The sequence below is a fragment of the Mustelus asterias genome, chromosome 5 (genome assembly GCF_964213995.1).
Source record: "Mustelus asterias chromosome 5, sMusAst1.hap1.1, whole genome shotgun sequence".
NCBI classification, from domain to species: domain Eukaryota; kingdom Metazoa; phylum Chordata; class Chondrichthyes; order Carcharhiniformes; family Triakidae; genus Mustelus; species Mustelus asterias.
The window spans coordinates 56728316-56754651 of NC_135805.1; the positions used below are offsets into that span (position 1 = coordinate 56728316).

Sequence of the window (26336 nt, forward strand, 5' to 3'; positions counted from 1 at the left end):
CTAAATCGTGATCTAGCTGTATGTGGGCATGTTTACAGTAGTCAGTGGTGCTCCTGCAGTGGAATAGCTTGTGGGCACTAGCAACTTGTCACAACAGTAATAACCACTTGAGTGATTTATTGAACAGCACCCCAAAAGGAATCAAATCCTTTAGAAGAGGAGTAATTTGCTGGAGGAAATAAGATGGGACAAATTTGTTCACGTAGCATGTTTCAAAACAACACAAATTATGTCTACGTCGATTGCCCCAGGGACAGGCAGCACCACTAACTGCGATCTGCACAAGGTTCCTCAGTGATAGCCGTGATGAATGCCATGTGGGTCTAGCACGTGGTGGCTGTCAGTGCTAACCCTGAGAAATCGGTGTGGTCCATGAACAAACTTTCCCCTCTAGATGTTCCAGATTTCCCCAAAAGGCTGAAATTCGAAGGTAATATCCTATATGATGAAAGCTGCTGTATTCTTCTGTGCGAGTCTAAATGAGAATGAAATGTATGTACCTGATTTTCATTCTGCTGTTTGTTTTCCCCCCCCTCCCCCCCACAGTTAATCCAGCTGATTCTCAGTCACCTGACAGTGCCAGATCTTTGTCAGTTGGCACAGACCTGCAAATTGCTGCACCAGCATTGCTACGATCCCCTTCAGTATGTCCAGCTCAGTTTACAGCCTTACTGGGCAGGCCTGGATGATACCTCTCTGGAGCACCTACAGACGCGATGTGCTCTTGTGCAGTATTTAAATCTGTCTTGGACTGGGAACAGGGGATCTATCTCCATTCAAGGCTTCAGCAGGTCAGTATTAATGTAATTCCCGAGGAAAGTTAATTTACTGCAGGCACCAAAGATTGTTGAACATCCGAGTGTGTCATTAGTGATCAGTGACCATAGAGATGGTACTATGGGCCTGGTGAAGCAGCCTGTGGTTGTTGAGTTCACCTCATTCAGTGATGCAAGGCAGCTCATTTAAATTGTATGTGGTGTTCCTCGTGCCTGTCGATGACGCACTGAGAATGGCAAGTCCCAACAGCTGTTGAAGGGCTGCTGACGTCTCTGGTAGGATGTTTCTTTGACAGAATACCAGTATAGGGGGCAAAGACCCCTTGAGACTTTAGAAGTCAAATAAGTGAAGTCGAGGAAGGAGCTTTGACCCTATTGGAAAGAGAAGACCACTGTGATTTTTTTTTTTGTAAACTGGCTTTCCCCTACAACACCTGTTCCACATGGGCACTGGGCTTCTGGATGATGGTGAAGCTAGAATATAGAGAGCAACCCTAATTAGTTAGCTTTGTTACACCCAGTGCACAGTTTGTATGCTGGTTCCCAATGCACTTTACACTGCTTCAGCAAATGGAAATGTGCAACACTGATCAGAGGGTGATAGGTCTCCCTTCTCTCTGTGCCTGATAACACAAGGCTCAGTCAGATGCCCCAAGAACTGAGACACTTCATGTCAGGCCATCCATGAGCTTATGAAGTATATCCACTAGTTAAAAGCCTGATTGTTGGGGTTTTTGTTGTTTTAGGAACATCTCTCCCAGCAAAACATTTGTGTTATTGTTTTGCTTTGCCTCTGGCAGTAGCAATGCTTTATTTTTTGAAAGGGGTTTGTGAATACCTTTTGTCTGTTTGAGCACTAAGTATATTTGAAATTGTGAAGTTTAATTCAGCACCTCTCTGTTTTTAAATGTCCCCTTTACTTTTATTTTAGGGTATGAAATCCCTTTCATCTCCCCCACCGCCCCCCCACTCTAAACAAGCTTTACCGGCTCACAGATTTCTTGTGAGAAAGTGGTCAGGTTGGAAGACCTGCTTGCAGATATTCACTGAAGTTGTTGTCATGCCAGCAGTTTGAAAAGTACATAACCAGCAGTCTACCCGAATTTCCATGTGCAGCTGAGAAGGGAATTGTCTGCAAAACCACTATTAACTCCATTTTACAGGACACTGTTGGGTGGCACAGTGACACAGTAGTTAGCACTGCTGCCTCACAAAGCCAGGGACCCAGGTTCGATTCCCGGCTTGGGTCACTGCCTGTGCGGAGTTTGCCCATTTTCCCCATGTCTGCGTGGATTTCCTCCCACAGTCCAAAGATGTGCGGGTTAGGTGGATTGGCCGTGCTAACTTGCCCCCTTAGTGTCAGGAGGACTAGCTAGGGTAAACACATGGGGTTATGGGGACAGGGCCTGGGTGGGATTATGGACGGTGCAGACTTGATGGGTTGAATGGCCTCCTTCTGCACTGGAGGATTCCATGGGCCGAAGATGCTGTGCTCCCAGACTAATCAAAATTGTCTTCAATTTTTTTTAATTGCTGGCTCTTCTCTTCCTCAATTCAAGGCGCACAAACCATAATTGCAAAGTGTCCAAGCAATATGCCATCAAACTCACCATTTTCTAACATTGCAGGAATTATTCTAACATGTCGGGGTTCTATGGTTCTAACTAAAGATTTACACATTGCAATTGAAGAGGAACTTGGGATAAACATTTGACCAAAGCCAACTTCTGACTACCTGCGTAGTGCACCTTTTTTCAGTATTTTGCTGTTATTCAAATGTTTGTATTAGATGTGGCGCATTGAGAGAGCCTTGTGAAAATAAAAACTAATTTTTGTTCGATACTTTTTTGTCATCCTACATCATTGCTGTAATTTTTTTGTGTTCTATGGTTTTTTTTTACACTCTGCAGATCATTTTAACTGTTCCTGTCTGTGCTGTCACTAAATGCTGGTGACAGAGCCAGTTTTTCTTCGCGGCCACTTGTTTATTTTTCATCTAAGTGAAGTAGTAGTAAAGTGTATTTTGCCCCCCCGTATTATCTGAAATAAAATCAGGAAATGACAAAAATGCACAATAGGTCAGTCAGCATCTGAAAGTGAAGGATGGCATAACATTGCTGCTAAGACTGTTCATCATATCGTGACATTTGTTTTTGCACACTTGTTTTATTTCATGTACGAACTGAATTTTCTAATTGACAGGTTGGATTATTTTTAAAAATAATAGGCAGCAGTATTTGACTGCTTTAATTAAGGTGTCAGTTTACCTATTGGACGAATATATCTGCAAGCAGTGACCCATTTTCAGATCTGTTCCATATATTAATTCAGAACTTTGCACCTTTTCACTTCCAGTGAAACATCTGCTGTTTTTCTATAGCTTACTCCTGACGTTGCCTCTTTATGTGATGTCTGGCGCATACGCTCACAGCTTGACGCCTACTTCTTTGACAGGATTTAACCCTATGATTGCTGTGCTTCCTGTGCAGATTCATGCAAGTGTGTGGAGTTGAGCTGGTGCGTCTGGAGTTGGCCTGCTGCCACTTCCTGAATGAAACTTGCCTTGAGGTTATTGCTCAGATGTGCCCAAACCTCCAGGAGCTGAACCTTTCATCCTGTGATAAACTAAACACTCGGGCTTTCTGCCATATTGCTAAGATCTCAGGTCTCCGACGTCTGGTCGTTTACCGCACAAAAATTGAGGTAGGAACTCCTGTGGCGATTGGCACCGACAGAGAATTGCTTAACGATACTTGTGTGTTTTTTTTAAATGAAGGAAATGCACGTCTTTAACAAATTTAACACAATATCTGAAAGGATTTTATGAACAACCTTGTCTTGTTTGAGTAGTCCCATTGTTTTTGATTTCTGTTTGATTTAAGACTGTGTACAGTCATACTTGTTTGCCCTGTGGACTTGCCCCTATTGTTGCAAATACCCCAGGCACCTGGATGGATCATGCCAATTTTACCTGACTTTTTGTGATTTAGAGCATCACAGGTAATAGTTAAGGATAAATAAGTATTTCACAAATGCTCATTGCTTGTTCTATTTTTATCAAGAGAGTGTAGAAAGCTAATTAAGGTGGTGTTTATGCTATGCTACGGGTCTGAGCTGCAGTGAGTTGTCTGCAATGTGGGAGCTATATTGCTACCTGGCTGCAAATCTGCATTCTCACTGTAATGATGAAGCTGTGTGAATGCAGATGAATTCTAAAAGTTTTTAAGAGCATGGGTAGTAGAGTCCAAACTAAAAACATTTTACGGAAAAAACTGCTGTAGGTTATAAAGTATACTGAAGTTGCAAAATATTCTCTCAGCAGTTTTTTTTAACACAACTTGCCATTGCATTGCAGTTTTCTTCAAGTTGGTACCAGGCCCAATTATCGAGGACACCCTCTATCCGATTCCATAGCTTCACTTGGTGTTTGATTACACTTAGCTACGCTTTGACGTAAAAGGGTAAAATCATAAAGGCTGTATAAAAAGCTTTATCCACCTGAACTTCCACAGTACGTTCTCCCCGTGTCTGTGTGGGTTTCCTCCGGGTGCTCCGGTTTCCTCTCCCACAGTCTCAAAGACATTCTGGTTAGGTGCATTGGCCATGCTAAATTCTCCCTCAGTGTACCCGAACAGGCGCCGGAGTGTGGCGACTAGGGGATTTTCACAGTGACTTTATTGCAGTGTCAATGTAAGCCTACTTGTGACACTAATGTATAAACTTTAAAACTTACCAGAGCTGAAAGCTGTGAGACACATCTCCCCACTTTCAAACACTTTGAGAATAGCCTTTTCCTCCCACTCTGTTTTCTCCTAGTAGCCAGTTTTTAGTCCAGTTTACGACTTTTCTCAGAATTTCATGCTCTTTCATTCTCTCCAGTAATCTGTGTGGTACTTTCTCAAAAGGTTTCTGACAGCCCATGTACACCGTATCCAGAAATATAAAAACAGATTGTAAGAATTCTTACAAGTATAATAAAAGGAGAGGAGCTAAAGTAAATTCTGGTCTCTGAGGGACATGGGAAATGAAGAAATGCCAGAGACATTGAACAAGTATTTTGTGTCTGCCTTCACAATAGAATACACGAATTACATGCCAAAAATAGAGGGTAACCAAGGAGCTAAAAGAGTGAGAAACATAAGATAATTGCCATCAACAGAGAATAAGTACTAAAGAAACTTAAGCGACCAAAATCCAACAAATCCCCGGGAACTTTACTTCCATTCGTTCTTAGGGTATGAGTGTGGCTAGCCCAGCATTTATTGCCCATCCCTAATTGCTTATGAGAAGATGGTGGTGAGCTGCCTTCTTGAATTGCTGTGGTTCATATGGAGTAGATACACCAGAGTGGATGATGGCCTGCATCCTAGTGTTTGAGGGGTTACGATGGTGCAGTGGTAATGTCATATTCTAGTAATCTAAAGGTCCAGGCTAATGCTCTGAGGACATGGGGACATCACATCCCATCACGGCAGCCAGTGGAATTTGAATTCAGTTAATAAATCTGAATATAAAGGTAGTCTCAGTGATGGTGATCATAAAACTATAATCAATTGTCATAAAGATCCACCTGGCTCACTAATGCTCCATCAAGGAAGGATTGTTACTCCAAACCTACAGTGAAGCGGTTGATTCTTAACTATTCTCTGAAAGAACCTAGCAAGCCACTGCATTCAAGGGCAATTAGGGATGGGCAGCAAATGCTGGCCTTGTCGGTGTTGCCCAGATCCCAGGAAAGAATGAAGAAAAATCCTTGTGTCCTAAAAGAGGTAGCTACAAAAATAGTAGATGCGCTGGTTGTGATTTTCTGATATTCCTGGATTTTTCCAGCAGCAGATCGGAAGTTAGCAAATGTAACACTGCTAATCAAGAAAGGCAAGAGAGAGAAAACAGGGAACTGCGAACTGGTTAACCTGACGTTCGTTGTTGGGAAAATATGAGAATATACCACAAAAAAAGTTTTAACATTACACTGATAAAATCAGAGCATGATCAGACAAAGTCAATATGGCTTTATGAAAGGAAAATTGTGTCTGACAAATTTATTAGATGAGGATATGACTTGCAGGGTCAATGAAGGAGAACAGTAGATGTAGTATATTGAAGACATTCAATAAATTGCCACACAGAAGATAAAGGCTCATGGGGTTGGGAGTAACATATTGGCATGGACAGACGATTAGTTAATGGACAAGAAGCGAAGGGGAGGGTTAAACAGAGTATTGTTAAGTTGGCAGGTTGCCATAAGGATCAATGCTAGGGCTTCAGTTATTTATGTTCTGTATTAATGACCTGAGACAACGAAACTGGGATGAATGAATCTAGGTTTGCCGATGGTGAAAAGCCCCGGTGAATGTAAGCTGTGAGGAGGACATAGAGAGGTGACAAACGGATATAGACAGGTTAAGTGTGTGGGCATCAAAGTGACAGATGGAGTATAATGTGGAGAAGTGTGATTGCTAGTACTACTTTGGTACTAAGAATAGTAAAGCAGATTCATTTTTTAAAATATGAAGCTTTTAATGTGGAGTGTTAAGAGAGATTACTGTTTAATTGTACACAAACTAAAGCTAAAATCACATGGGATTCGGGGTGGGCTGGCTAGATGGATACAGAACTGGCTTGGTTATAGAAGACAGAGAGTAGTGGTGGAAAGGTGTTTTTCAGAGTGGAGATCTGTAGCCAGTGGTGTTCCGCAGGGATCAGTGCTGGGACCTCTGTCGTTTGTAATATATATAAATGATCTGGAGGAAAATGTGGGTGGTCTGATGAGTAAATTTGCGGATGACACGAAGATTGGCGGGAGTTGCTGATAGTGCCAAGAATTGTCAGAGGATACAACAGGATATAGATAGATTGGAGGCTTGGGCACAGAAATGGCAGCTGGAGTTTAATCCGGACAAATGCGAGGTGATGCATTTTGGAGAACCAAATTTAGGTATGAATTATACTGTAAATGGCAGAACCCTTAGGAACATTAACATAGAGAAGCGTGCAGGTCCACACTTACTCAAAAAGTGGCAACACCGGTGACCAAGGTGATTAAAAAGGCACATGGCATGCTTACCTTCATTAGCCAGAGCATTAAGTTCAAGAGTTAGGAAATCATGTTGCAGCTATATAAAACCTTGGTTAGGCCGCATTTGGAGTATTGCGTGCAGTTCTGGTCACCACAGTACCAGAAGGATGTGGAAGCTTTGGAGAGAGTGCAAAGAAGGTTCACCAGGATGTTGCCTGGTCTCGATGGTGTTGACTATGAGGAGAGGGTAAATAAACTAGGATTGTTTTCACTGGAAAGACGGAGGCTGAGGGGAAACCTGATAGAGGTCTACAAAATTATGAGAGGCATAGACAGGGTGGATAGTCAGAGGCTTTTTCCCAGGGTGGAAGTGTCAATTACAAAGGGGCACAGGTTCAAGGTGAGAGGGGAATGTTTAAGGGAGATGTGCGGGGGAAGGTTTTTAAGGAAAGAGTGGTGGATGCCTGGAACGCACTGCCAGAGGAGGTGCTGGAAGCAGGCACATTGGCAACATTTAAGAGGCATCTGGATGGGTACATGAATAGGGAGGTATTTGAGGGATACAGACTGAGTAAGGGTAAAAGGTTTTTTTTAATGGAGGCATCATGATCAGCACAGACTTGGTGGGCTGAAGGGCCTATTCCTGTGCTGCCCTTTTCTTTGTTCTTAGAACACGCAGGAAGTTAACATTCTAATACAGCAAGAAATTGGAACAAAAGTGGTAGGTTGGTCTTTTGCAAGGAGATTGGAATACAAGAATAAAGACTTCTTGCTACAGTATTACCAGGGATTTGGTCAGACCACAGTTTTTCTCTCCATCTTTCAGAGAGGATATTCTTATCTGGAGGCAGTACAGCGAAGGTTTGCAAGATTACTCCCTGGGATGGGAAGCGAAATAAATTGGGACGCCAGAGTTTAGAAGAATTAGAGATGATCTCGTTGAAACACACAAGATTATGAAGGGACTTGACAAGGCCAACACTGAGATTGTTTCCCCTGCCTGGGGAATCTAGATATGGAGATGCCGGCGTTGGACTGGGGTAAACACAGTAAGAAGTCTAACAACACCAGGTTAAAGTCCAACAGGTTTATTTGGTAGCAAAAGCCACTAGCTTTCGGAACAGGCTGTCCCTTCGTCAGGTGGGTGGGAGTTTTGATCACAAACAGGGCACAAAGACACAAACTCAATTTACATGAATAATGATTGGAATGTGATTCTTTACAGCTAATCAAGTCCTAAAGGTACAGACAATGTGAGTCGAGGGAGCATTAAGCACAGGTTAAAGAGATGTGTATTGTCTCCAGACAGGACAGCTAGTGAGATTTTGCACATCCAGGCAGGTTGTGGGGGTTACAGATAGTGTGACATGAACCAATATCCCGGTTGAGGCCGTCCTCATATGTGCGGAACCTGGCTATCAGTCTCTGCTCAGCGACTCTGTGCTGTCATGTGTCGTGAAGGCCGCCTTGGAGAATGCTTCCCGGAGATCAGAGGCTGAATGCCCATGACCGCTGAAGTGCTCCCCAACAGGAAGAGAACAGTCTTGCCTGGTGATTGTCGAGCGGTGTTCATTCATCCGTTGTCATAGCATCTGCATGGTTTCCCCAATGTACCATGCCTCGGGACATCCTTTCCTGCAACATAACAGGTAGACAATGTTGGCCGAGTTGCAAGAACATAAGAAATAGGAGCAGGAGTAGGCCATCTAGCCCCTCGAGCCTGCCCCGCCATTCAATAAGATCATGGCTGATCTGACGTGGATCAGTACCACTTACCCGCCTGATCCCCATAACCCTTAATTCCCTTACCGCTCAGGAATCCATCCATCCGCGCTTTAAACATATTCAGCGAGGTAGCCTCCACCACCTCAGTGGGCAGAGAATTCCAGAGATTCACCACCCTCTGGGAGAAGAAGTTCCTCCTCAACTCTGTCTTAAACCGACCCCCCTTTATTTTGAGGCTGTGTCCTCTAGTTTTAACTTCCTTACTAAGTGGAAAGAATCTCTCCGCCTCCACCCTATCCAGCCCCCGCATTATCTTATAAGTCTCCATAAGATCCCCCCTCATCCTTCTAAACTCCAACGAGTACAAACCCAATCTCCTCAGCCTCTCCTCATAATCCAAACCCCTCATCTCCGGTATCAACCTGGTGAACCTTCTCTGCACTCCCTCCAATGCCAATATATCCTTCCTCATATAAGGGGACCAATACTGCACACAGTATTCCAGCTGCGGCCTCACCAATGCCCTGTACAGGTGCATCAAGACATCCCTGCTTTTATATTCTATCCCCCTCGCAATATAGGCCAACATCCCATTTGCCTTCTTGATCACCTGTTGTACCTGCAGACTGGGCTTTTGCGTCTCATGCACAAGGACCCCCAGGTCCCTTTGCACGGTAGCATGTTTTAATTTGTTTCCATTGAGATAGTAATCCCATTTGTTATTATTTCCTCCAAAGTGTATAACCTCGCATTTCTCAACGTTATACTCCATTTGCCATATCCTCGCCCACTCACTCAGCCTGTCCAAATCTCTCTGCAGATCTTCTCCGTCCTCCACACGATTCACTTTTCCACTTATCTTTGTGTCGTCTGCAAACTTCGTTACCCTACACTCCGTCCCCTCCTCCAGATCATCTATATAAATGGTAAACAGTTGCGGCCCGAGTACCGATCCCTGCGGCACGCCACTAGTTACCTTCCTCCAACCGGAAAAACACCCATTTATTCCGACTCTTTGCTTCCTGTCGGATAGCCAGTCCCCAATCCACTTTAACACACTACCCCCAACTCCGTGTGCCCTAATCTTCTTCAGCAGCCTTTTATGGGGCACCTTATCAAACGCCTTTTGGAAATCCAAAAACACCGCATCCACCGGTTCTCCTCCATCAACCGCCCTCGTCACATCTTCATAAAAATCCAACATGTTCGTCAAGCACGACTTTCCCCTCATGAATCCATGCTGCGTCTGATTGATCGAACCATTTCTATCCAGATGCCCTGCTATCTCCTCTTTAATAATGGATTCCAGCATTTTCCCTACTACAGACGTTAAGCTGACCGGCCTATAGTTACCCGCCTTTTGTCTCCTTCCTTTTTTAAACAGCAGCGTAACATTAGCCGTTTTCCAATCAACCGGCACTACCCCAGAATGCAACGAGTTTTGATAAATAATCACTAACGCATCCACTATTACCTCTGACATTACTTTCAATACCCTGGGATGCATTCCATCCGGACCCGGGGACTTGTCCACCTTCAGTCCCATTAGTCTACCCAGCACTGCCTCTCTGGTAACATTAATCGTATTAAGTATTTCTCCTGCTGCCAACCCTCTATCGTTAATATTTGGCAAACTATTTGTGTCCTCCACCGTGAAGACCGACACAAAAAACGTATTTAAAGACTCAGCCATATCCTCATTTCCCACTATTAACTCCCCCCTCTCGTCCTCCAAGGGTCCAACATTCACTCTAGCCACTCTATTCCTTTTTATATATTTATAAAAACTTTTACTATCATTTTTTATATTAATTGCTAGCCTAGCTTCATAGTCTATCCTTCCTTTCTTTATCGCTTTCTTAGTCTCTCTTTGTTGTTTCTTAAATTTTTCCCAATCACTTGTTTCTCCACTATTTTTGGCCACTCTGTACGCAGCTGTTTTTATTTTAATACTCTCCTTTATTTCCTTCGTTATCCACGGCTGGTTCTCCCTTTTCTTACAATCCTTGTTTTTTGCTGGAATATATTTTTGCTGAGAACTGAAAAGGATCTCCTTAAAAATCCTCCACTGTTCCTCAGCTATCCTACCTGCCAGCCTGCTCTCCCAGTCTACCTTAGCCAATTCATCCCTCATCCTATCATATTTCCCTCTGTTCAAACAGAGGACACTGGTTTGAGACCAAACTTTCTCCTCTTCCATCTGAATCAGAAATTCGACCATATTGTGGTCACTAGACCCAAGAGGGTCCTTCACAATAAGATCCTTAATTCTACCTACCTCGTTACACAATACCAGATCCAAAATAGCTCGTTCCCTCGTCGGTTCCGTAACATGCTGTTCAAGGAAACTATCCCGACAGCATTCTAAGAACTCTTCCTCCATTCCACCCTTACCGACTTGAGTCTGCCAGTCAATGTGCATGTTGAAGTCCCCCATGATTATTGCCGTTCCGTTTTTACACGCATCCCTTATCTGCTTGTTTACAGCCCTCCCTACCTCAACATTATTATTTGGGGGCCTATATACCACACCTACTAGTGTCTTTCTCCCTCTACTATTCCTCATCTCTACCCATAACGATTCCACGTTTTGTTCCTCAGAGCCTATGTCATCCCTCAGTACTACCCTGATATTATCTCTTATTAATAGCGCGACCCCACCACCTTTTCCTTCCTGTCTATTCTTCCTAAACGCCTGATACCCCTGGATATTCATCTCCCAGTCCTGGTCACCTTTCAGCCACGTTTCTGTAATGGCCACTAGATCGTACCCACTTGTGCTGATTTGCACCATCAACTCATTCACCTTGTTCCGAATGCTTCGTGCATTCAGGCAAAGTGTCCTTATTCCAGCTTTTATCTGGACCCGCTTTGATGAGTCGCGAACACCCTCTCCCTCTACTCCCTTATCTAAATTACCGCCTTCATTCACTTGCACCCTCTCCTCTACCATTAATTTTGTAATTCCCCTTACCCCTGCATCCTCCCCCCCATCAATTAGTTCCTTGATCCTAGTCAACTCTTCTAGCTCCCTCCCCCCAACCTATCTAGTTTAAATTCTCCCCAGTAGCCTTAGCCAACCTACCGGCCAGGATATTGGTCCCCGTGTGATTCAAGTTCCACCCGTTTTTTGTATACAGATCACCCCTGCCCCTAAAGAGGTCCCAATGGTCCAGGAACCTGAATCCCTGCCCCCTGCACCAGTCCCTCAGCCACACATTCATCCTCCGCCTCACTCCATTCCTGCCCTCACCTTCCCGTGGCACAGGCAGTAATCCTGAGATTACTACCTTTGCTTTCCTCTTTCTCAGCTGTCTCCCTAATTCCCTGTACTCCCTTTTCATGACCCCTTCTCCCTTCCTACCCACATCAGCGGTACCAATATGTACCGCTACCTCAGGCTCCTCTCCCTCCCACCTCAGGATTTCCGGGACGCGACTAGCGACATCCTGGATCCCGGCCCCAGGGAGGCAGACCACCATGCGAGAATCCCGCCTACCTCCGCAGAAACGCCTGTCTGTCCCCTTCACCATCGAGTCCCCGATTAATACCGCCTTCCTCCTCTTTTCCTTAGCCCTCTGAGTTACAGGGCTGGACTCCACTGCGGAGACACGGCCACTGCTGCTTCCCCCAGGCGGGCTGTCCCCCCCAGCAGTACTCAAGCAGGAGTACTTGTTGTGCAGGGGCAAATCCACCGGGGTGCTCTCAACTACCCTAGCCTTACCCTTCCTGGCCGTCACCCACTTGGCCTCTTCCCGTGGCCCTGGTGTGACCACCTGATGATAGCTCTTGTCTATCACCTCCTCATTCTCCCTCATCAGCCTAAGATCCTCGAGTTGTAGTTCCAGCTCCCTAACACGGTCTCTCAGGAACCGCAGCTTGACACACCCCTCACAGATGTGGATGTCCGGGAGGCCAGATGCCTCCAGGACCTCCCACATCCTACACTGGGAACAACACATTGGTTTCACACTCATACTGGACACTTTATGTCAAGTAAGACAGTGAAAAGTTAATAAGAGTGTAAGGAAACAAAAACTCACCCCTGCTCGTCCAAGCCCTGTGAGCCAAAGCCCTGACAGCTCACTCAACTTCCCACTCACTCTGCTGCCCGCTACTATGCTGCCCGCTGTATACTTTGGTGCACTTTTAAACCCTCCAAAAACATGCAAGAGCATGTACCGTGTACCTGGTGGATGGTGTTCTCACGTGAGATGATGGCATCCATGTCGATGATCCGGTACGTCTTGCAGAGGTTGCTGTGGCAGGGTTGTGTGGTGCCGTGGTCACTGTTCTCCTGAAGGCTGGGTAGTTAGCTGCGGACAATGGTCTGTTTGAGGTTGTGCGGTTGTTTGAAAGCAAGAAGTGGGGGTGTGGAAATGGCCTTGGCGAGATGTTCGTCTTCATCAATGACATAGGGCGGCACGGTAGCACAGTGGTGAGCACTGCTGCTTCACAGCTCCAGGGTCCCGGGTTCGATTCCCGGCTCGGGTCACTGTCTGTGTGGAGTTTGCACATTCTCCTCGTGTCTGCGTGGGTTTCCTCCGGGTGCTCCGGTTTCCTCCCACAGTCCAAAGGTGTGCGGGTTAGGTTGATTGGCCAGGTTAAAAATTGCCCCTTAGAGTCCTGGGATGCGTAGGTTAGAGGGATTAGCGGGTAAATATGTGGGGGTAGGGCCTGGGTGGGATTGTGGTCGGTGCAGACAAGATGGGCCGAATGGCCTCCTTCTGCACTGTAGGGTTTCTATGAATTTCTATGTTGAAGGCTCCGGAGGAGATGTCGTAGCTTCTCCGCTCCGGGGAAGTACTGGACGACGAAGGGTACTCTGTCCACCGTGTACCGTGTTTGTCTTCTGAGGAGGTCGGTGCGGTTTTTCGCTGTGGCGCTACTGGGGAATCTAGAACAGGGGGAGGGCACAGTCTCAAGATAAGGAGTCAATAATTTAGGACTGAGATGAGGAGAAATTAGTTCACTCAAAGGGTGTGAATCTTTAGAGTTCTCTATCCCAGTGGGTTGTGGATGCTTGATTGAGTCGTGTTAAATATATTTAAGGTTGAGATAGATTTATGGTCTCTTAAGTAATCTCGGGATATGAGCACTGGCAGGGAAGTGGTGTTGCAGCCAAGGTTCAGATTGAATAACGGAGCAGGCTCAAGGGGCTGTATGGTTTGCTCCTTGTTTCTTATGTTCTTTAATACGTTGCAGTTCCTCCATCCACCAAAGCTGTCACCTCATCAAAGGACTTTTATGAAGTTTGTCAAGCACTAGCTTCCTCTCTGAAATCTGTGTTGGCTGCTTCTAATTATTTTCTTATGCTGTAGATATTTCGTAATTTTTTCCTTAATTCAACACTCAAAAATTCAAGCATATATTATGGCACAGGTGAACTCTGTTCCCCCTCTTCAAATCTGTATTACGTTGGCCAGTCACCAATTCTCTGGCACATATCTGCTCTAAAAAAGACTTGTGAAATATCGGGCGGGATTTTGCAGAGTCGAGGAGACTCCTTTCTTGATTAGCAGTGGATAGAACCCTGATCCAGAAATGGCTCTCCCCCTGCTTCCCAAATCCATTGTTTGAAATTCTGACTGTGAAGCCCTCTTCAGTTATAAGGAATTTCAATGTTCCTGTCTTTATGATCTTCCTGGCTGAGGAATCAACTTATCCGTTACTTGTCTATTTTCTTGATGATAATGTGATCTTACAATGAAGTGCGAGATTCCACAAGGATGAGATTGGAACGCTTTTGTTCTTGTAATCTCTTGTCAATCCTATGAATTATGTGGCCTGTTTAAAAAAAAACATATAAAATAGCAAAAAAAATTTTGATGTATACACTTGACATTCAATGGCATTACCTTCGTCAACATCTCCCATTTCTGGAAATTGAACTGGACCAACCGTGTAACTGCTAGAGCTGCACGAACATGCCAGAGATTGGAAATCTCGCAGCAAGTAACTCACCGATCTTCCCAAAGCCTGGCCAACAATGCCCATATCTTGGGGGAAAAAAAAATTTCAAAAGTCAACTGTTGGAAGATACTAACAATCGGCCTTTTGCTGCTGAAACAGATCTGGGGGAAAGATATTCACAGGAGAGTGAAAATGTTTCAGAGCCAGCAGAATGGTGTCAAAGCGTATCGGCTAATACGTTAATGAGGAAGATTTTTTCAGAATCACCTGAGTCCCATGCTGCTTCTGCCTGGGCCGTCACACTTAAGTGCATTTGATGTTTCTGTTGTATTGGTGTTGTAAAGAAATTGTTTACAACTGAGTAACTTGCTACACCACCTCAGATAACATTAAGACTCAGCTGTACGTTGTGGACTTTGGGTAGATTGCTTCCTCCAATTCAAAAGCAAAATACTGCAGATGCTGGAAATTTGTAGCAGCTGGCAACACTCGTGGAGGGAGAAACAGGGTTAATGATCAGGAGAAGTCCTTTCTTCCGAATTCTCTCTGCTGCCGGATGTACTGAGTATTTCCAGCATTTTCCTGGAAATGTTTTATCCTTTTGTCCAAATGGCCATTTTCCTGTGCCAGCCTACATTATTACATTCATTTTTACAACTTTCCATTGTGGTGGGTTGAACTCATGACCCCTGAATTGTTAGTCCACTACCATAACTATCACTTTAACATACTCCATAGAAGAGGCCTTCCTCAAATGAGTATTTAAATACTTCACCCGAATCCAATCCACTTTGTGACAAAGTTAAAATCCTTCCATGCTTCATATTGGAGCATACTTGAGAGTATTTGACATCGCTCTTGTCAGAAAGCACAGAGGCCGTTTCACTCATTCCATGGTTGCCTTTTGGACACTTCCAATCATGTTTATTGGCACTGCTCATTAGATTTGGAAGCATATCCTGTTAGCTGATATTAAACCTTCATTTTAATTCTCCCTTCTCTTCAGTTATACTACTCAGTCATCTGAAGAAGGAAATAGATTATTCAAAGTGGTAAGATCATCTTCATTCTGTGAATAGAGCGATACTTACCACACCATCATCCCATCCACTTATCACCACAGGCCTTGGTGAAAGATAAGCTATTTAGTTTTAGGAGAATATCTGCAAGTTAGTTGCTGCAGCCTAGGTCAAATCAAAATTGTGTGCAGGCATGGTGTCTGTCTTTAAAAAGAAGGAAACTGTGGACCTCTTTTCAGAATGGTACAGAAGACCATTTCTTTTGTGTTAAGCACAGAGGAGTGTGTGAAGATTTGTCTCTATTCAAAGAATGAAAGAGAAAAAGACTGGCGTTCTGGGGCACTTTGCAGAGATGCAAGGAAAAATGAACACTTAGTCAAAGAAAGAAATTTAAGAAAAGGGATTAAATGCTTGATCAGAAAGATGGATTTAAAGCAGGAAAACGAAATGGTTAGGTGGGTGGTGAGCGAGTGTATTCCAGAGTGTTGGACCCAGACAGCTGAAAGCATGGTTACACCCGATGGGGCAAAGCAAAAGAGGTGGGGGATACACAAAGCAACCTGAGCCACAAGAGCTAAAAATTTGAAGGGGCAGTTGGTTCGGATGAGATAGCACATCCTATCAGCTTATATATCTATTTTTCTATGGTTCCCTTCACAATGGATGAGCTCCGTATGTTTATAATCTTCTATTTGCAGTAATTGATACTAAAGTTATGTGACTGATGCAGCTTAGGTTTTCCAATGACAAGAGAAAATGCAAGAGCAAAGGTTAAGTGATTTATGAGTGCCAGATGAATACTGTCATTATTTAACTCCTTGCACAGCATCTATTTTATATGTTTATGTACCTTTTAACAATTTAAATGTGCTGTGTTTTACTATTGTATGTGCAGTGTGATGTGAATGACTTTGTTTTGACATCTTCATTGTTCATCAGCTGTTCATAATTGTGTTCGTGACATTTGAGTCCGGTGTCTTCTAATTGGTGTTCAGATGTATTGTGATAATTGTGAGATTGACAATAGAAGATTATTGCATGGGTGGTCTGCAATAGGTTACTGAAGAACCTGACATTCAGTGTTTATTATATGGAAGTTGTATGGAGTCCTCACAAGAGAGAGTAATGGCATTCAGATGACATGCTAAGGTATAATGGTTATAACAGCCGATATCACTAGGGCCTTTCATGTGGCTCCTTGGCATAAATGCACATGTCATGGTATGTGTTTTTCCTATAAATTTATGTTCTAAAGGTTTTTTTTGTGCCTATCTGCCAGAAAGGCAACTGTCAATGTGCTTTTGGTTGTTATTGCTCAGTAAAATTATCACGGACGATTTACTAACATGAAGTCATTGGGTTGAATTTTCCCAGGTTTTCCATTTTCTTCACAAACTCAAAACCTGACGTACCCTTTTGTGGGCTTCCGAAATCCTGCACCACCAGACAAAAGTGGTGTATGGGAGGAAATCTGATTTTTCACCCCCCACTTAAAATAGGGAGCGCAACTTCATTGGGATTTAGGTGTGTGTCTTGCGGACTAGATATTCTCACCCTGCAAAAAGGCCAGTGGAAAATGGTTTTCAGGACTCCAGTGGAAAATCAGGCTTCCTCCAAATAAAAAGTGGCGATTCATGCATTGAAGCACATCTCTGCACCCAGATGAAAGTTCACCTCGAGTAATGTTAATAGATATTAGGACAGGTAATCAAAAGCAGTGTTTCTCAGCAGGATATTCTGAGTTCACAGTTTGACTGAGAGCTTAAAGAGATTATTGAAGGCCTTCGATGTGGGATCTGAATAGAATAGAATTTACAATAACCATGTGAGGTTTCAAAGCCTTGAGTGGATTTTCTGAACTTTCGTAGGAGTGGGAGTTGTATTAGACTGTTAGAATTTTTTCTTTTCTCCACATGCCTCCTGAGTGACGATCATGAGGGGTCACGGGCTCAAGGTGAGAGGGGCGAAGTATAACTCAGATATTAGAGAGATGTTTTTTACACAGTGGGTGGTGGGGGCCTGGAATGCACTGCCAAGTAGGGTGGTGGAGGCAGGCACGCTGACATCGTTTAAGACTTACCTGGATAGTCACATGAGCAGCCTGGGAATGGAAGGATACAAACGATTGGTCTAGTTGGACCAAGGAGCGGCACAGGCTTGGAGGGCCGAAGGGCCTGTTTCCTGTGCTATACTGTTCTTTGTTCTTTGAGGTTTTCCCATGGTAGATACCTGGCTGAGTGGCTATTGAGATGGCATGGAGGGTGTGAGGTTGGGGGGGGGGGGGTGCATGATTTGGTACAAAGGGTATGAGGGAGCAAGAGGTGTGGGTGAGGGATATGAGTTGGTATGAGGGGCATGAGGGTGGGTGGGGTGGCTGTGTGTGGGGGTGAGGGCTAGAGGGCCTAACAACTTCGTAAACTACTGGAAGGATGCCCCAGAGAACCAAACCAGACCTTCTAACCAGCCCACCTTGGCACTCACCTGCCCTCATCGCTACCTATGCTCTGTTCCTGCAGACTGCAGGCCCCACACCTGTACCTGCCAACCCCCCACCCCACGACGAAAATCGGCACATTCTGGGTACTTTTTACCAAGGCAGTTCCAGCAAGTCAGGAAATTTCCTGACTCGAGCTACATAGCTTGGTAGCTGGTCCTCAGTCTTTAACTGTTAGTGAAATCACCATCACCATTAAAAAGCTAGACATGACTACCGCACTGCCACTGCTAAAATAGTCCTATTGCATGGGCATGAACAAAGAAAGGAAGGTGCAGTGCAAAGGAAAGACTGGTTTAAAAAAACAAAAGAAAAATCTTTTGATTTTATATGTTGCTTTAAGTGATTGGTTTAAATATACAGCAGTAGACTTTGCTTTTGTTACAGGTCAAATGTATTTTGTAGATTGTTTTTTCGAGGATAAAAATTTTTGGTGTGTTTTTTAATTTTGGGGTTTAGAGATTAATTGAGTGGGTGATAATATCCGTGTTGAAAACTCTGTTGATTTTTTTTTTAACTGTGTGGGCTAGATAAGTGTCAATAATATGTCATGTGTAGGCTTTTCTTGTGAGAAAAGTGAGGCTGTAGTGGGAGATGAAAGGCAACCGTAATGTTGAAATGGTATAACAACATATGTGTATGAGGCAGTTATTCTTTCAGTTTTGTCATGGTGATATACATTTTATTATTTCAAAAACACTCTAGTGAGATAAGATGCTAAACATGAGAGTGCACCTACTCATGCTGCATTATCTCCTGGAATTGCTTACTCCAAAATAAAACATTGTCCCATTTTTTTTTTCCACGGCAGCTAGGTTTGATTTATGTACTCATTTGTTTTATTTTGCCCAGTAATTTTACACTGTGGCATATCTTCCCAAGTTCTGGCCGCTTGATTTTTCATACGAGAACACCTTATAAAGTGGCAGGATTTCTACATCAGATTAAACTGAACAGAGCAGGAGAAGGAACCTGAATTGTATCCAGTGTGCGGGGAGTTGTTGTTTATCTATTCAGTGATGTGCTTATCCAAGTCAGCCTCTGACACCAAATGAAAGAGATGAACAACCAAATTAAATCCTAATGATTTTGGTTTATTCTGCTGCCAGAAAAAGAAAATTATCAAAATGATCCTTGTCCCCACCTTCCCTCCAACCCCCCACCCCACCCCCCACACTCCCCGCTATTAAGTAGATACAAGAAGATAGATTAATTCAGTGTGAATGGTGAATTAAATTTTAAATGAATACAGGAAAGTACTGTGTACCATCTGACATGAGCCTGAACACCATACATTGAACATAAAATACTGTGGACGACTTAGAGTTTTGGATCAAAGCAAAAATAACAGTATAACTGAGGAGAGGATTGAGTGCAGCAGATTGAGGTGTGAGACTACCATCCCCCTCTGAAGACCATCTCATTCCAGCATTATTTCTCCTGGGTCGTTTCTGTGGCATTTTTCTAAATAGTGAAATAATCTATCTGTTTAATTTTATGACTTAACCTTTCTTCATTCAGCCTGTGGCTTATTTTGAGCGAGGTGGGAAGTTCCAAACTCAGGTTTAGAATTGAATAGTAAATGGGGTCCGGTGGCTCATTTATTCTGCTGTTTTCGATCCACGTTTCCATCCCCAACTCCGAATCCCCCTGGATCTGGAAATGATATGGAAACAAAGAATAGTGGAAGAAAGTAGCAGAGATGCATTTCAAAGGGAAGCGAGACATGAATATGAGGGTGAAAGGGATAGGAGGTTATGTTGATGGAGTTTGTTGAGGAAGAGCGGAAGTAAACTTATGTGAAGCATGAACCCTGTCATGGGTCTACTTGATCGGCCAGTTTCAGTGCTGTAGATACTTGATAACCCTAATAATTTCAGGTGAAATGAATGAATGTAACTATGTTAACAGCTGCTCTGGACAACGACTAATCTCAATTCGTCATTTCACCATAAAGATTTGCTACACAACCAATAAGGTCCTGATGTTAAATTCTTATGTGATCTGTTTTATTCTATTCTACATAAACCCAATTCTGCATAGGGGATGAAATGATGTGACTAGCTATAATTCTATAGCAGTAATCAGCTAGTTAATTGAATTCCAGCCTTATGATTGCATCCACATTATCCATTACTCTGTATGTTATACATGCAGATACTCTAGTTAACTGTGACTAGAATCCTTTGGCTGGCAGTGGTCAGTACTGTTCACTCCTGCCACTCTATGTGGTTTGCTATTGACAGTTTCTCTGGTTTGTCTGATCTGTGAATGTCACAGTTGCCACTTTATTTCTGGGACACCACTGATCTATTCTGGTGCCACACAGCAGCCTTGCATGTTAGTGAAAGGTCTCAGCATTTTCAAGATTTCTCCTTAGGGAGAGGTGTTCAGAGGCAGAGAGCCCCTGGTAACTGCGATCTGTGCAGATTCACATCTAGAGGGAACTGCATTTTGAGCCTGTAATGATTTGTTTGGCCATGAGCTAATCGATGGTCTGAATACCTTGGGACTCATTAAACTGCATTTGTGGTAGATGTAACCTAAGTTTAGAGCAGTATTTTGAGAAAGGCAGTGACAGGCTTTAATGCCTAATTGACCTCTTTTCCCTTTGTTTCTCTATACACGTTGCCTCTGATGTGTCCCATAACGGCAGCAAACAGCACTGCTCAGCATTCTGAACTTCTGCTTGGAACTTCAGCACCTCAGCCTTGGCAGCTGTGTCATGGTAAGAACTTGGAGTTGCATGAACTAATCATTTTCTTTTAAGGTCAAGCATAGTCTTATTTGAGAGTGCTGACAAATCTCCAAAACCCCTATTTCCATTTTGTAACATTTTTAAAAGAAAGCATTTCAAAGAACATAATTGTATTTCACAATAAACATTTGTCTGATTATATTTAAAGTATGGAACAAAAAAAAACTTTATCATAGATGTGGTGTCATGAATTTTACCATTACCTTAAGTAATACTTAACTGATAATTTTGTTCCGAGTATGAATGAGAGAACAGACAGTGAGTAAATTAACTGATCTTTTAGGCTTGGGTGACCTATCCCATACTTAACATTATTAATTTGTCATTTGTGAAAAGTTGATCTGCCGTATTTTGTCACAACCAAATAATTTGAAAATCTAAAGGAGCAAAGGAATTCTGCCACATTTTGTCAGAACCAAATCATTCTAAAATCTACAGATGCAAAAGATGCACAAGTGTGCAATAGGTGAGGGATTTTCTTTTTTGTATTTAACACTTCCAGTTATAACCTTGTCTGTAAGAGGTGACGGACTCGGTTAACTCAGTTGGCTGGATAGCTAGCGTGTGGTTTAGAATGACACCAACAAAATAGGTTTGATTCCAGTTCTGGCTGAGGTAGATTGCAACCTGGCTCCTCATTCTGACCCCGAGAGTGGAAGGTAATGGCAAACTACCGACTAAAACGGCCAAGGAAATTGCTCAGGACCAGATTATGAGATGAGGATCTGCCTTCAGACAGATCACACATGACATGACATATAAAAGGTGTAAATATAAAAACAAACAGGAGCTTGCTAAAGATTTACAGTTGTTAAGAATTAGATTTTTTTCTTTGAATTTGAATTTTTAAAGGTGGGCTTAAATGCCACAAGAAAAGGATACAGAAACGATCCTTCATCTCTGGGGCAAAAAATTTTGGTTTTTTTTCATAAAAATGTAGATACCTTTATTTTCTTTTCTTACCAGTAGCAGCCTGTGACTGCTCCAAACAAACATATTTATTTATATTTCAGTAAATGTCTGAGATCATGTTCGGATGTTTTCTGAAATGCCATTTACTGTGAATCCCATCAGTTATTCGGTGGCGATGATTATTTTAAAGTAAGCTTTTTAAACACAATATCAAGGCTCACAAACTTTATCTGTATGTGAGAAAAGGGTTGTAAAAATGGTCTACAGTCTTTACAAGCGTGTTTACAATTATAGTCAAAGCTTTGTGTGACCAAGTCAGCAAAGCAATTCCTTCAAACAAAATGCTCTTCCCTTCATAGTTTGTGCCTTTTCAATGACTTTAAAGGAGATCGTTTAAGGATTGTTTTATTGGATATGCTGTTATAAGGTTCGACTCCATACTGCAGGTTAACTTTGGTGTCTTCCCACTGATCTTTTTTAGGAATATGCAAGACTCTTAACTCAGGCAAACATGGGTGTTAGTGAATTATCATAGTTCCTCTCATGAGGGGAAAATAACACAAAACGTTCTGTACTTGCAGCCGAATTCTGTGAATATTGTTGACCTTGAGATTAAAATCCTCTCAGGATAAAATCAGAAGTGTACACTCTTTGGTTGATGAGTTCACACTTAATTATTTTACATTTCACTAGGGTGAAATATTATTTTCAGACATTTTTGAAAATAGCAGCAATTCCCTGGGCTAAAATAGCTGATTTGCATTTCACCATCAAATCAATGCAATGCAATGTAATTTTCAACAAAATATTTAGATTTTGAGCTGCTGTAATCTAAAGAGTTTTTTTTTGCAACTTTTATTTTACCACCACATCCCTGTAACAGGAACCAAACTATCCTTTACCATCAGTAAATAAATCAGTTGAATCATTTTTAATAAAAGTAAAGGGCACTGACCTTGAAATTGTTCTGTAGGGAGAACTTCATTTGACTGAAGTTTCTTTTTCTGCTGTTTGGTGGAGATGTTAACCTAAAATAAATATCTAAAGTGTCTGTTAAATAGCATCAGAGAAGAATTTCAGACAGATGCGTTAAATGCTTTTAAGTTGGTCTTCCACAGCGTGGTTTCAAATATCTTGAATAGTAAACTATTAGCCCCATAATTGTGAGAACTGTAGCAGCCTGTGAAACTAATGTATATATCCAGTTCTTAAGAATATTCAAACATTCTGAGGCTTTTGTGATGTGACTCGCGTGTTCACAAGAGAAGGGTACAGGATCTTTTTGACCAGTATAATACAACAAACCTTTTGCATTTTGCATTTAATTTGGTTGCGGGAAGATAAGCTTGGATATAAGAGAAATACTGTATTTGTGATTAATTTATACAGTTCTGCGATTTTCTTTTAAATAATTGCATCAGTTCTGCATTTTATAGCCCGCTCTTTTGGATTTACCCTGAAATATTCAACAACACATTTGCTAAACTGCAATTCTTTCACAGCAAAATAACAAGTAACCTGAGGAAAATGTATATCTTTTTATATAGGGGAGGAAAAGGCCAGTGGAGGGAGATTAATTTCTGCTTTAAATGCTCCATGTGTTTCTCTTTTCGGAGAAGAAAAATGTCCATTACTTCTTTGTTTCAGGGTGTTTGCTGACATTTTGGGGTCTGCTACCCTCAGAATTGCTCTGTTGATATTACTAGTATTTGTTTCTGGAGCAGCTTCATTCATTTTAATGATCCCCCCCCCCCCCTTCCCCCTCCCCCAATTTGAAATTCTGCTTGGCAGCACATATTGCCACCTTCCATGGAAAGAACAATTATTTAGAGATCGTTTTGTTACCTTCCTACTATGACGTGTATTGCCATCTGAACAACAGATTGGTAGAATAAACCGAGGGCCACTCTTACTACAAATCATGTCAGTGAAAATAATTTCTTATTGAGAGGAAAAGCACATTTGATTAGTTTGGTATTGGCAGAGCAAGTGTTGGCTGTATTATATTATTTGTACAATGCACACCTTTGCATAAATCCCCAAAGTTGCTTTCATGAAAATGAATTTTCTTTTGTCAGAACACAATTCCTAAAGAACATGAAAAACAGTTACCCACATGAGATTTGGATCACTATTGATTGTTGACCTTCTACTATCTAGGTTGATGACTATGACCTTGTGGCTAGCGTGATTGGTGCCAAGTGTAAAAAGCTACGATCGCTAGATCTGTGGCGATGCAAAAATATCACAGAAAATGGCATCGCTGCTATAGTATCTGGCTGTCGGCTCCTGGAAGAACTAGACCTTGGGTGGTGCCCGACATTGCAGAGCAGTACAGGATGCTTTACAAAGCTTGCTCGCAAACTACCCAACTTACGCAAGATCTTTCTAACAGCCAATAGATCTGTCTGTGACACAGATATCGAGGAGCTGGCCACAAATTGCCCTCATCTGTTCCATGTGGATATATTAGGTAAGGAAACAATTTAGCAGACTGACTTGTGAATGTGCTTTGGAATTTTGCATATTTTGTAAAGCAAAAAATAGTTTGATTTCAAAAACGATCGCAAAATATGACTTCCCTCGCAATTCAGTTTCCAGTTTCTTGGTCACACCTGTTGAACTCTTTCAGAAAGCATTCATTTTTCATTTACTAAGCTCAGTATCAACCAGGTGTACTGTCCCACTGAAATTGGACACATGATAAATATTCATGCTGTGGTAAAGTTTCCAGGAAAAGCAGAGAGATCTCGACTTTTAAATGAAAGTTTTATTTTAGTTTCTGATCCAGCTTCCAATCTATTTTTGTATATTCTGAATTAGAAAACCAGGAATTCATTATGTCTGATCTTATGCCTAATCTCTGTACAATAAAATTAAGCTGGTTTGTATTCTTTGCAGTTTGTGACATTTTGAATCGTGCTTAGAGACTACAATGTTATTTTAAAGCAATGCGGTTCTTGGTTATAATCCTCCCCTCCCCCATCCCTAATATACTGAGGGAAATACTCTTATTAATTAAATGAATGTTATCAGTAAAACTGATAATCCCCTGCCTCCAAACACCCTAAGCAGCAGCTGTGTGCCAGTAGGGCAGGGTGGATACGAATGATAGTCTTACTAACCTTTGTTTCTTGTTAACTTAGTGCTATGTGACCTGCACATAGCAACATTCAGGAAACTTCCACCAATGAAGAGAAATGAGCTTTGTCCACTTATACTGTGTTCACAAAAGATGCCTTCCTCAAAAAAAGTCAGAAAAGACAAGCGTGTTAAATATCAAACAGCTTTTCCTGCTAATGTCTTGAGCTGTATGTTCTGTAGTACAAAGCTTTAGTGAACATCATTGAAGTCAGTCCAGTAGCAAGGCATGCTATTTCTTGACTCTATTTTAGTAATTTAAAGCAGCATTTCAAAAAGAAGCACTCCATTCCTCTTCAGAATGATACTTTAGCTCAATATGTTGCATAAAAATAAACAAAAATCAAACTTGACCAAAAGAAATCTGATTCCTGTCCAGTTCTACATTTATATACATAATATACCTGTACCGTAGCTCATATAGACAAATAATGAATTGCCTCAAGATAAAAAAAATCCTGAGCGAGGACAAAGTAAACTTGAGCACATGTATAATTTAGAGCAATGTTGCCCAATGAGGCTAATTGGGGATCCAGATGTCACTAATTGCATTTCTGATTAGTAAACGAAAAAGATTAATAGACACCAACCTTGAGCATACGATCCTAATACCTAAATTTGTACAGTACTTTAATGTTTTTGGAAATTTGTTGGTAAAATAGTATGTCAAAAAGCAGAACGTACAAGTGTTCTCTTTTTGATGTGTCTTGGTTACTGCTTATTGGTCACCTTCTAAAATGGTGCATAAGAGGGATAAAAATGCCAGACTGCAGCACAACAGAAGCAGCAGCAACATTACATTGACAAGAGAGTTGTCATCATGGTCAAGCCGACCAACTGGAATAACCAGTCCAGACCACCAGAAAAAAACCAAGTCCATCCCATAGCGAGCAGCTCCAGTGGAGACATCATAGTAAAGGGCAAGCAGCATCCACACTTTCTGGATGGTATGCAGGGATGGATCTGGCGGGTATCGTGTGAATCAACACTTTCAGCAATCACTCTGGATTAAGACAGAAAACATCACTCTCAGAACCCCTGGACAAAAACCTAGGAGATGCACTAATATGTTGGGGTAAAGACTAACATTTCAGTGGTGGTACTTTTTATGCCCGTGCATTAGCTCTTAGTGATTTATATACATGTGCACCCAAGTCCCTTTGTTCATTCACAGCACATAATATTCATTTAACATGTCTGCAGTTTCTTTATTATCCATTATAGTTTTGCCTGCATCTATCTGATTTTCTGCATCCTTCTTTCCTATTTCCTTCCTTATTTTGCAGTTTGCTTTCATATCCTTATGTTTTTTCATATTCCCCCTTTTGTATATTTTTTGTATTCTTTTGTGGCCTTTTATCACTCCGTCTGCTGGATTTCCGCTTTTTGCATTTGGGTAAATCTTTTCTTTTGCATTTGGGTAAACCTTTTCTTTTAGCTTGACACTGTTTCATAACTTGTTTGTTGACTATGGTTCCTCAACTACACAAATGGATCTTTTGTTTTTTCAGAAATGTCTTGGTTTTATATTGCATCAGGCATTTATTTGAATGTTTCCCATTGTTCGTCTGTCGGTTTA

The 26336-nt window shown here is 42.2% G+C and overlaps 1 protein-coding gene across 3 annotated transcripts in view; it reads left to right on the top strand.

Moving 5' to 3' along the window:
- The window catches only part of fbxl4 (F-box and leucine-rich repeat protein 4), a 105424-nt gene that overhangs the window by 66596 nt on the left and 12492 nt on the right, over window positions 1-26336 (top strand). For all 3 annotated transcript variants that reach the window (XM_078212633.1, XM_078212631.1, XM_078212632.1), the window contains 4 exons: window positions 547-791; window positions 3266-3479; window positions 20603-20674; window positions 23777-24089. In XM_078212633.1, the coding sequence (XP_078068759.1) occupies window positions 547-791; window positions 3266-3479; window positions 20603-20674; window positions 23777-24089 (844 nt within the window). The remainder of the gene's footprint in view (window positions 1-546; window positions 792-3265; window positions 3480-20602; window positions 20675-23776; window positions 24090-26336) is intronic.